This window comes from Cuculus canorus, chromosome 25 (genome assembly GCF_017976375.1).
Source record: "Cuculus canorus isolate bCucCan1 chromosome 25, bCucCan1.pri, whole genome shotgun sequence".
Lineage (NCBI taxonomy): Eukaryota > Metazoa > Chordata > Aves > Cuculiformes > Cuculidae > Cuculus > Cuculus canorus.
The window spans coordinates 2,276,274-2,288,835 of NC_071425.1; the positions used below are offsets into that span (position 1 = coordinate 2,276,274).

The 12,562-nt window shown below is 64.0% G+C and overlaps 1 protein-coding gene across 1 annotated transcript; it reads right to left on the reverse strand.

The window, feature by feature from the left end:
- Positions 1-2,727: 2,727 nt before the first annotated feature.
- Positions 2,728-8,111, reverse strand: NR1D1 (nuclear receptor subfamily 1 group D member 1). The gene is made up of 7 exons (XM_054088093.1): positions 7,383-8,111; positions 7,200-7,288; positions 6,959-7,103; positions 5,150-5,613; positions 4,836-5,021; positions 3,456-3,666; positions 2,728-3,369 (listed from the first exon to the last, which is right to left on the reverse strand). The coding sequence occupies exons 1-7, from the start codon at positions 7,876-7,878 to the stop codon at positions 3,170-3,172; spliced, it is 1,791 nt and encodes a 596-aa protein (XP_053944068.1). The 5' UTR covers positions 7,879-8,111; the 3' UTR covers positions 2,728-3,169.
- Positions 8,112-12,562: the final 4,451 nt, after the last annotated feature.

The following is a 12,562-nucleotide window of genomic DNA, read 5'->3' on the forward strand; positions in this document are numbered from 1 at the left end:
CCTGGTGCAGTAGCTATGCATCCCAGCACAGTGGCCATGCATCCTGATGCAGTAGCCCTGCATTCCGACTCAGTGGCCACAATCCCTGATGCAGTAGCCCTGCATCCCGACTCAGCGGCCACGATCCCTGACGCAGTAGCCCTGCATCCTGGTGCAGTATCCATGCATCCCAACTCAGTGGCCATGAACCCTGGTGTAGTAGCCCTCCATCCCGGCACAGTGGCCACGCATCCTGGTGCAGTAGCCCTGCATCCTGATGCAGTAGCCATGCATCCCGACTCAGTGGCCATGAACCCTGGTGCAGTAGCCCTGCATCCCAGCACAGTGGCCACGCATCCTGGCCCAGTGGCCATGCATCCTGGTGGAGTAGCCACGCATCCTGACGCAGTAGCCCTGCATCCCAACTCAGTGGCCACAATCCCTGACGCAGTAGCTCTGCATCCAAACTCAGTGGCCACAATCCCTGACGCAGTAGCCCTGCATCCCGGCTCAGCACCGCCGCACCGCGCCCACGCCGTGCCCACGCGCGTCGGTACGTGTTCCCGTGCCCGCGTCGCGCCCCTCGCTGGGCCATGTCTCCACCGCCACCCCCATCGCGTGCAACTCGGGGTTCACCCCCCCTCCTCCTCCTCCTCCCCATTCCCCCCCCTCCACGCCATCGCGCTCCCCACACCCCCCTCCGGGCCACCCCCCCTTTTTTTGTCTCCATCGCACGTCCAGCACCGGCATCACCTTTTGGGGGGAAGGGGGGGGGCAGGATGGGTGCCCCCCACTTCCTTTTTACCTGTCCCCACGTGTCCCCCCCCCCACCCCAAGCACATACCTCATGGCTCTCCCGGAGCTGCCCCCGCGCTGGGCTGCGGCGAGCGTGGCTCGGCACGGCTCGGCACGCCCTGGCACGGTTTTTGGGGTGCCCCTACTATGCACGGTGCCGGCGATGCCGAATGTAGGGCGCGCGGGAAAAAAATGGGGGGGGGGGGACACAGGGATGGGGGATTGGGGGGGGGGTGGGCATCGAGTTCCGTGACAATCACAAGTCTGTGACGTGCGATATGAAACCCTTTTGTGTTTTGGTCAGGATTTTAAAGAAAGATATTTTTATGGTAATTGTTGCTGGTCTATTTTACTATATATTTATGTAATAAATATATGATGAAAACAAAAACAAAAACAAAAAAAACAGAAAAAAAAAACCCAAAAAAAAAAAAAAAGAAGAATCCAAGCAACCAAATCCACCCGTACGGCGCGGCCGGAGACCGAAAAGCGGCAATCCCGGCGCTGCCGGCGGAGCCGTAGGGTGGGCACCCAGCTGGGGGGGTGTTCTGGCAGCCCAGTGCCCAACTGGGGGTGTTCTGGCCCCCAATTGGGGGTGTCCGGGCATCCAGCTGGGCATGTCGTGGCATCCCAGTGCCCAACTGGGGGTGTCCTCGCCCACAACTGGGGGTGTTCTGGCATCCCACTGCCCAACTAGGGGTGTCCTGGTATCCAGCTGGGCATGTTCTGGCATCCCAGTGCCCAACTGGGGGTGTTCTGGCATCCCACTGCCCAACTAGGGGTGTCCTGGTATCCAGCTGGGCATGTTCTGGCATCCCAGTGCCCAACTAGGGGTGTTCTGGCCCCCAGTTGGGGGTGTCCAGGCGTCCAGCTGGGCATGTCGTGGCATCCCAGTACCCAACTGGAGGTGTCCAAGCCCCCAGCTGGGCATGTTCTGGCATCCCAGTACCCAACTGGAGGTGTCCAAGCCCCCAACTGGGCATGTTCTGGCATCCCAGTACCCAACTGGAGGTGTCCAAGCCCCCAACTGGGGGTGTCCTGGCATCCCAGTGCCCAACTAGGGGTGTCCTGGTATCCGGCTAGGCATGTTCTGGCATCCCAGTGCCCAACTGGGGCTGTCCTCACCCCCAACTGGGGGTGTCCTGGCATCCCAGTGCCCAACTGGGGGTGTCCTGGCCCCCAACTGGGGGTGTCCTGGCATCCCAGTGCCCAACTAGGGGTGTCCTGGCATCCAGCTGGGCATGTTCTGGCACCCCAGTGCCCAACTGGGGACGTCCTGGCACCCTGGCATCCAGCTGGGGGGTGTCCTGGTGGTATCCCAATGCCAAACTGGGCATGTCCTGGTATCCTAGCACCCAGTTAGGGGGTGTTCTGGCATCCCAGTGCCCAACTGGGGGTATCCTGGCACCCAGATGGGTGTGTCCTGGTATCCCAAGACCCAACTGGGGGCGTCCTGTCACCCAACTGAGGGGGTGTTCTGGTATCCCAGTGCCAAACTGGGGTGTGTCCTCGTATCCCAGTGCCTAACTGGGAGTGTCCTGGTGCCCTAGCATCCAGCTGGGGGGTGTTCTGGTATCCCAGTACCCAACTGGGGGTGTCCTGGCACCCTGGCATCCAGCTAGGGGGTGTGCTGGGATTATCCCGGTGCCCAACCAAAGGTTGTCTTGGAATCCCAGTGCTGAACTGGGGGGGTGTTCAGGCATCCCAGCACCCAACTGGGGGCGGGTGTCTTCTGGTATCCCAGCACCTAACTGGGGGCTGTCCTGGCATCCCAGCACTCATCCTGGGGATATCCTGGTGCCCATCTTTGGAGGGGGGGTGTCCTGGTATCCCAGTGCCAAACTGTGGGGGGGGGTCTTGGTATCCTGGCGCTGAACTGGGGGTGTCCTGGCATCCTGGCACCCAACTTGGGGGGTGTTCTGGTATCCCAGTGCTCAACTGGGGGCATCCTGGTGTCCCAGCACCCAACTGGGGGGGTGTCCTGGCATCCCAGTGCCCAACTGGAGGTGTCCTGGTGTCCCAGTGCCCAACTGGGGGGGTGTCCTGGCATCCCAGCGCCCAACTGGGGGCGTCCTGGTGTCCCAGCACCCAACTGGGGGGGTGTCCTGGTGTCCCAGTGCCCAACTGGAGGCATCCTGGCATCCCAACACCCAACTGGGGGGGTGTCCTGGCATCCCGATGCCCACCTTGGGGGTATCCTGGCACACACCTTGGGGGGTGCAGCCCCCCCCCAGGAGTCCGGTGGGCGCCATGGGGTTCGTGCTGCCCATGGTGGGGGGGGGGTCTCGCCTGTGCCCCCTAACCCGCAGTGCTATGTACATGGAGGGTGGGGATGGTGCCGGGGGAGGGTGGGCGGTTGGGGGGTTCCCCCTGGAAGGGGGTGTCCATCAGGGCCTTATTGGGTATCGATGCGGAAGGAGAGCAGCTTCTCGGAGTGGAGGTTGTTGAGGGTGCGCAGATCGGGCAGTTTGAGGAGTAACTTGGTGAAACGCGACGTCTCCGCCGGGTGCGTCTTCAGCACGAGAGCGCGTAGAGCGCGGATCAGCGTCTCCTGCAGCTGCTCCACCGACGCCGTGTCCTCCATACCCGAGCGGTCTGTGGCGGTGGAGAAAGGGGGGAATTCAGCCATCCAGGTTAGGGGGACCCCCCCCCTTCCTCCAATAGATCCCCCCAATTCCCACCTGCCGAGACCAAGACGACGGCGGTGAAGAGCCCCAGTTCCTCGTCGGTGAGGTCGAGGGCGCTGAGCTTCTCGCTGAACTCGAACATGGAGCTGAGGAGGTCGCCCATGCCCATACCCCACAGCTCCTCCAGGCTGTACTTCGTCCGACTCATGAACGTCACCGTCTGCTCCTTCACGTCGAAGAGCGAAGCGAAGCGAACCATCAGCACCTGTGGCACAAGCGGCGTCAGCGCCGGGGGGGGCACCGCGATGGGAGAATATGGCAATGCCATGGGCTACCGTGCCATGCCGTGGGCTACCGTGCAACACCATAGGCTATTGTACCCTGCCATGGGCTACTGTGCAACACCATGGGCTACCATGCCATGCCATGGGCTACCGTGCAACAACATGGGCCATTGTGCCATGCCGTGGGCTACCGTGCAATGCCATGGGCTACCGTGCAATGCCATGGGCTACCATGCAACAACATGGGCCATTGTGCCATGCCGTGGGCTACCGTGCAATGCCGTGAGGCATCGTGCCATTCTGTGGGCTACCATGCTACACCATAGGCTACCATGCAACGCTATGGGCTACTGCACCTTGCCCTGGGCTACTGTGCAATGCCATGGGCTACCATGCAATGCCATGGGCTACCGTGCAACAACATGGGCCATTGTGCCATGCCATGGGCTACTGTGCAATGCCGTGGGGCATCGTACCATGCTGTGGGCTACCGTGCTACATCATAGGCTACCATGCAACGCTATGGGCTACTGCACCTTGCCCTGGGCTACTGTGCAACGCCATGGGCTACCATGCAATGCCATGGGCTACCGTGCAACAACACGGGCCATTATGCCATGCTATGGGCTATCATGCATCACCATAGGCAACTGTACCTTGCCATGGGCTACCGTGCAACACCATGGGCTACCGTGCAATGCCATGGGCTACCATGCAACAACATGGGCCATTGTGCCATGCCATGGGCTACTGTGCCATGCCATGGGCTACCGTGCAACACCATAGGGCATCATGCCATGCCATGGGCTACCATGCAACACCATAGGCTACTGTACCCTGCCATGGGCTACTGTGCAACATCATGGGGCACTGTGCCATGCCATGGGCTACTATGCCATGCCATTGGCTACCATGCCATGCCAGAGCTCACGCTTCAACACTGTGGGCTCCCACGCAACGCTGTGGGCCACCGTGCCATGCCGCGCTCCATGCCATGGGGCACCGTGCCACGCCAGGAGGTGGCATCTTGCAGCACTGTGGGCTACCGTGCACCGCCGTGGGCCACCGTGCAATGCCATAGGCAACCGCCCACCGCCACAACGCCGCGGGACTTCGTGCTGAGCCGTGCGGGGTGGGGGGTCTGACGTACCTCGAAGGTGCCGGCTTTGAGCAGGGTGACTTGGTCGTGCTGGGAGAGGGCTTGGAAGCCGGGAATGTGTTTGGCGAACTCAACCACCTCACGGACAGCCGGAGTGAAGCTGAGGGAGAAATCCTCCCAGATCTCCTGCACGGAGCGCCCGCTGCGGCCGGGCGGGTGGCTGTTCATGGGGCAAGCCTGCGGGCGACGGCACGGCTCAGCCCGGCGCCACGGGGCTCCCCCAGCCTCGCGGCACGCACGAGGCGATTAACACGATTAGCGGATAAAAATATCCAGGGAGGGAGCGGGAGCCCCCGGGTGCTCACCGGGAGGACGTCCTTGGTGCCACGGGGCCAGGGGCAGCCGCGCGGTGGGGGCTCGGGGTAGGCAGGAGGGCAAAGCCGGGGTTCGGGGGGACCGGGGACCCATGTGGGGTGAGCATCCCAGCGTAAGAGGCCGTTGTCGCAGGCGGAAGGGGGTCCCAGCTTGTCGTGAGCGTAGACGAAGATCTCCTTGTGCGCCTTGGCCACTTGGGCGATGACGTCCTCGGTGGTCCCGTTGGGGCTGGGCGAGCGCGGCGGCGTGAGCTGCTGGGGGAACTGGGAGAAGCAGGCGGGGGGAGCGAGAGGCAACGGGCCCGGGGGTGGTGCACGGCCCCCGCCTGGCGCTGGACCCTCGCCAGGGCTGGGCATCCCCGGTAGAGCGGCGTTGGCCATGCCGGTCATGGCGCTCTGCATCTCCGCCAGCATCCGCTGCTTCTCCCGCTTGGGGATGCGCCCGAAGCGCACCGCTGCGGGGAAGAGCGGCGTTAGTGGGCGGCCTCGGCACCATCCAACCTCACCAGTGGGGGAACGGGGGGCTGCTGGGAATGGGGCTGCTGCACCCCGCGGGGGAGGGGATGTAGAACCCTGGGGATCCATCTGTGGGCATTGGGGTCCAACCCTGGGAATGAGGGACCCATCTCTGGAGGGGATGTAGAACCACGGGCATAGGAGATCCATCCCTGGGCATGGGGATCCATCCATGGGCATGGGGGACTCATCTATGGGCATGGGGATCCATCCCTGGACATGGGGAACCCATCTATGGGCATGGGGATCCATCCCTGGACATGGGGAACCCATCCATGGACACAGGGGATCCATCCATGGGAATGGGGGACCCATCCATGGGCATGGGGGACTCATCCCTGGGCATGGGGATCCATCCCTGGGCATGGGGGACCCATCTCTGGAGGGGATGTAGAACCATGGGCATGAGAGATCCATCCCTGGACATGGGGAACCCATCCATGGGCATGGGGATCCATCCCTGGACACAGGGGATCCATCCATGGGCATAGGGAACCCATCCATGAGTATGGTGGATCCATCCCTGGGCATGGGGAACCCATCCATGGGCATGGGGATCCATCCATGGACACAGGGGATCCATCCATGGGCATAGGGAACCCATCCATGAGTATGGTGGATCCATCCCTGGGCATGGGGAACCCATCCATGGGCATGGGGATCCATCCATGGACACAGGGGATCCATCCATGGGCATAGGGAACCCATCCATGAGTATGGTGGATCCATCCCTGGGCATGGGGAACCCATCCATGGACACAGGGGATCCATCCCTGGACATGGGGAACCCATCCCTGGGCATGGGGATCCATCCATGGGCACAGGGGACCCATCCATGGGCATATGGAACCCATCCATGAGCATGGGGGATCCATCCCTGGGCATGGGGAACCCATCCATGGGCATGGGGATCCATCCATGGACACAGGGGATCCATCCATGGGCATTGGGGATCCATCCATGAGCATGGTGGATCCATCCATGAGCACGGGGGACCCATCCATGGACACAGAGCATCCATCCCTAGACATGGGGAACCCATCCCTGGGCATAGGGGATCCATCCCTGGAGGAGATGTAGAGCCTTAGACATGGGGGAACCATCCCTGGACGTGAAGGATCCAACTCTGGAGGGGATGTAGAGCCCTGGGCATAGGGAGGACCCATCCCTGGAGACACCCTGCAGGTCTGACCATGGGGGATCCCCCTTCAGAGGGATGTTCAGCCCTGAATATGGTGTCCCAGGTTTTGGGGGGGGGGTTCCAGGGGGGGTCTCCAAGCTCACCATCACGGGACATGCCAACCAGCAGGCACTTCTTGAAGCGGCACTGCTGGCAGCGGTTGCGGTTGATGCGGACGATGGAGCAGTTCTCGTTCTTGAGGCACTTCTTGTATTGGATGTTCTGCTGGATGCTGCGGCGGAAGAAGCCCTATGGGGCAGACAGGGGTGGGGGGGGTCACTCAGGGCTCCCCCCCCTATCACGGCAAGGGCTCCGTGCCCCCCCCAAACCCCCCAACCCTGCTACCTTGCAGCCCTCGCAGGCGTGGACGCCGTAGTGGAAGCCGGAGGCGACGTCGCCGCAGACTTTGCAGAGCAGCACCATCCCGTTGAGCTCTGCGGAGGGATTGGGGTGAGCCGGGGGGGGATATCCTCTGCAAAGTGGGGGACGGGGATTCCCCCCTCTTTCCTGCTGTCCCCCCAAACTCACTGGTGACGGTACTGCCGGCTTTGCTGGGCGAGCTGCGCCGCCGCTCATCCGCGGGGACCTGCTGCACGCCGGGGAAGTTCACCGAGGAGGCGTAGGATGAGGAGGAGGATGATGATGAGGATGAGGATGAAGGGGAGCCATCCTCACGGGGAGGCACCAAACCCCCACCGTAAGTACGGGAATCCTGGAGGGAACCGGTGGGTGATGGAGGAAAATAAGTGGGAAAGGCTTGGGAGCCAGACTGGGAGCTGCTGTTGGAGCTGTCGCTGCAGAGCGAGACGGGACTGGTGCGGTTGGGTGAAGCCCCACTGGAGCCCACGTAGCTGATCACACCGCCTGCGGACAGAGAAGCGGGGCCACACATGCACCGAGCTGCGCCGGCCTCAGCTCCCCCAGCCCAGGTCTTTTTTTTTTTGGGGGGGGACACTGACGACACCCCAATAAAATGGATCGCAACCCCATCTGGACGATGCCCTCGGAAGCACCTTGGTTGCATCTTGGCCTCACGGGCGTCCCCGCGGCACCGCACGTGTGCCGCCTGCCCTGAGTCACGCACCGCGCCCGCCGGCTGCCACGGGTGGCGGCTCCACGTGGGACGGGGACAGCCTGGGTGCGTGCCGGATGGGGACACGGATCCAGCACCCCGGAAGCGCCCGCGGGAGGAATGAGGGTTGGGAACCCGCTGGAGGTGCAACCAGGAGGTCACGGCACTCACTCACGCTTGGCAGCTCCTGCCCCACGGCGAAGCGATGAATGGGGGGCACAATGCAACCCCCACCCCACCCACCCCCGGCTGCAGGGATGCAGCTGCGCTGCGGGGTGCAGTGTCTTGGGGGGGGGCAGTATGGGGGAACCCCAAAAAGGTGGGAGCCAGAGCTGGGGGGCACATTCCTACACCCCAAAAGATGTGGGGGAGCACATTCCCAGCCCCCAAAAGATGGGGGGAACATTCCCAGCCCCTAAAAGGTGGGGACCAGAGCTGGGGGTTACATTCCAAGCCCCCCAAAAGTGGGGGCCAGAGCTGGGGCGCACATTTCCAGACCCCAAAAGATGGGAGGCATATTCCTACACCCCAAAAGATGGGGGGCACGTTCCCAGCCCCTAAAAGGTGGGGACCAGAGCTGGGGGGCACATTCCTACACCCCAAAAGATGGGGGGGGCACATTCCCAGACCCCAAAAGATGGGGGGCACATTCCCAGCCCCTAAAAGATGGGGACCAGAGCTGGGGGTTACATTCCAAGCCCCCCAAAAGTGGGGGCCAGAGCTGGGACGCACATTTCCAGACCCCAAAAGATGGGGGGCACGTTCCCAGACCCCAAAAGATGGGGGGCACGTTCCCAGACTCCAAGAGATGGGGGGCACATTCCCAGCCCCTAAAAGATGGGGACCAAAACTGAGGAGCACATTCCCAGCCCCCAAAAGATGGGGGGAACATTCCCAGCCCCCAAAAGATGGGGACCAGAGCTGGGGGGTACATTCCAAGCCCCCCAAAAGTGGGGGCCAGAGCTGGGACGCACATTTCCAGACCCCAAAAGATGGGGGGCACATTCCTACACCCCAAAAGATGGGCACATTCCCAACCCCCAAAAGGTGGGGACCAGAGCTGGGGGGCACATTCCTACACCCCAAAAGATGGGGGGAACATTCTCAGCCCCTAAAAGGTGGGGACCAAAGTTGGGGAGCACATTCCCAGACCCCAAAAGATGGGGGGAACATTCTCAGCCCCTAAAAGGTGGGGACCAGAGATGGGGGGTACATTCCCAGTCCCCCAAAAGTGGGGATCAGAGCTGGGGGGCACATTCCCAACCCCCAAAAGGTGGGGACCAGAGCTGGGGCGCACATTTCCAGACCCCAAAAGATGGGAGGCACATTCCTACACCCCAAAAGATGGGGGGCACATTCCCAGCCCCTAAAAGGTGGGGAGCAGAGCTGGGGGGCACATTCCTACACCCCAAAAAGATGGGGGGCACGTTCCCAGACCCCAAAAGATGGGGGGAACATTCCCAGCCCCTAAAAGGTGGGGATCAGAGCTGGGGGGTACATTCCCAGCCCCCCAAAAGTGGGGACCAGAGCTGGGGGGCACATTCCTACACGCCAAAAGATGGGGGGCACATTCCCAGCCCCTAAAAGGTGGGGATCAGAGCTGGGGGGTACATTCCCAGCCCCCCAAAAGTGGGGACCAGAGCTGGGGAGCACATTCCCAGACCCCAAAAGATGGGGGGCACATTCCCAGCCCCTAAAAGGTGGGAACCAGAGCTGGGGGGCACATTCCTACACCCCAAAAGATGGGGACCAAAGCTGGGGGGTCACAGCTCCCCCCCTCCCGGCACGGGGAGGGTGACATTGGGGGTCCACTGCGGATCACGGACGGAGGTCCCCGAATTGGGGACAATGAGTCTATACCCCCTCCCTCAAAAACACTTTCTGGGGACCCCAGGGACAACAAAATATTGGGGTCCTGCGGGGGGGGTCCCGGGGCTTGGGGGCGGGGGATCCCCCCAGGGGGTGTTCTATCAGGATGCGGAGGGGCCATTCCCAACCCCGCATCCCAAGGATGCCCTGGGGGACCCCCCCAGAGATCCTCCCTGCATCCCCCCCCTTCCCCGCATCCTCACGCCGCCTCCCCACGTGCTCGAGCCGCACGTGTCGCCTCGAAGCACCGCCTCCTTCTCTCCTATTGGCTCATAGACAAACCCCACCCCCTCCTTTTGGCCTCCCCCCACCCCCCCCTTTTTTTTTTTACCCCCCCCCCCCCCCCAATTATAAAGCGAGAAGCGGCGTCCCCGCTTTTCCGCGCGTGACGTCACGAGGAGGGGGGAGCGGCGATGACGTCACGAGGCCACCGATGGGCGGGGGGCGGGGCTGCGGGGAAAACAAACTCCGCACGTGGCAGCAGAGGGGAGGGGGACACGTGCCGGGAGAAGGGGGGGGGGACACAACACCGACACCGCCTCCGTTCGAACGCCCCCCATCCCTTCCCTTCTCTTCTCTTTCCTTCCCCCGGTGCGCGTCTCCGCCGCCCACGGAGCCACCGGTACCTCTGCCCGGGATGCCCCGGTGTTCCCCATCCCGGGATGGTTTCTTTCTCATATATTCCCACCTAGGATTCCCAGATCCCGGGTTTCATCCTTCCTGCTCCCGGTGCCGGGGTTCGGCTCATCCCGGTGTCCAAGGTTCCCCGGTGCCAGCGCGCATCCCTCCCTCCTTCCTTCGCTCCCTTCCCATCCCGGTTCCCTTCCCACCCCCGGATAACTTTCTCCGGGCGTTCAGGATTCCTACATCCCGGTTTCCATCCTTCCTGCCCTCGGTACCGGGTGTCCAAGACTCCCCCGGTGTCCTTCCTTCACCTATCCCGGTTCCCTTCCCATCCCACTTCCCCCGGGCCGTTTAGGATTCCCAGATCCCCGTTTCCATCCCTCCCGTCCCCGGTGTCCGAGATGCCCTCCGGTGCCACCGCGCATCCCTCCTTCCCTCCCCGGGACTCCCCTATCCTTATCCCACCGGGCAGGACCGCCCGGTCCCGGCAGGAAAGAGCCCCCAATCCCGTTCCCTTCGCCCCCCTCCGCTTCCCCCTTAAGATTCCCACATCCCGGTTTCCATCCCTCCCGTTCCCGGTGCCGGTGTTGGGGTCATCCCGGTATCCGAGATTCTCCCGGTGTCCAAGACGCCCCCCCGGTGCCCCCGCGCATCCCTCCCTCCCTCCCCGGGACGCCCCCATCCTTACCCCGCTAGGCGGGACCGCCCGGTCCCGGGAGGAAGGAGCCCCGGTTCGGGATGCGGTCTCGGTGCGCATCCTTCCCCGGTTGTGGGGATTGGGGGGGGGGGGGGGTTGCAGACCCCCCCCGCCTTCGCCCCGCGGTGTCCCGCTGTCCGGACCCCTCCGAGCCGCGATCTCAGCATCCCCGAGACTCCGCTCCGCTGCTCCCGCCCGGTCCCGGTGCGCACGGAGGTTTTGGGGGGGTGATGGGGGGGAGCACTGACCTGTGCTGCCGGTCTCGGGGGGGGGCAGCCATCCTCGGCTGGGGGTAAGGGGGGGAAAGGAACGGGGGATATCCGGGCTCCGTCGAGCCTCCCGCAACCGAGGCGAGCGGAGCCGCTCCGAGCCGTGCCGTGCCGCCACCCGGTAAGGACTGTTGTGCGCCCGCCGCCCGCCCCGCCGCCCGCCCGGCACCGGTGGCGGCTGCGCACTGGGGCGCACGCGGCGCCGCCGCCTCCCCCATGTGATTCCCGGGGAGAGCCTCGTGCCCCAGTGACACACTTTCCGCCGGCGGCCCCGGCCCCGCCGACAACGGGGGAGCCCGCACATCACGGGGACCCCCCCCGCACCGGGGCTGCCTGACAGCCCGCGGCACCGGGACCCTGAGTCCCGGCCGGTCCCCGCACCGGGGACATCTCCCAAACCCCGGGGGGACCCATCCCCGCACCGGGACCCGACCCCGCATCCCGAATGGTCCCGCACCGGGACACGTTTTAAGCACCGGGACCCATCCCCGGCACCCCGAGTGCTCCCCACACCGGGACCAGACCCCGCATCCCGACTGGTCCCTTCACCGGGACATGTTTCCCGCACCCCGAGTGGTCCCCGCACCGGGACCGGTCCCCAAACCGGGACCCCTCCCCGCATCCCGACTGATCCCTTCACCGGGACACGTTTCCCGCACCCCGAGTGGTCCCCGCCCCGGGAGCGGTTCCCCGCATCCCGACTGGTCCCCGCCCCGGGGACACCTCTCAGCCCCCGTTACCGGCTCCTGCCCCGGGGCTGCGGGGACACGGCACGAGCATCGCTGTCACCCTGCAGCGGGGACACCCGGGAGCCACTGTCACCCCCCGCACTCGGTGGTCCCTGAGCTTTGGGGGGGTCGTTTCGGGGGTGCGGGGCCATTCCCAGCCCTGGGGGGACCCCTCCAAACAGCCTCTGTCCCCTGCGCTGGGGACACCGGGGCACGGGGTGGCACCGCTGTCACCGTGCATGGCACTGTCCCTGCACTGGGGACACCGGGGCACGGGGTGGCATCCCTGTCACCGTGCATGGCACTGTCCCTGCATTGGGGACACCTTGGCACAGCACTGGGCACCGCTGTCACCGTGCATGGCACTGTCCCTGAGCTGGGGACACCTTGGCATGGCACTGGGCACCGCTGTCCCTGCATTGGGGACACCTTGGCACGGCACTGGGCAC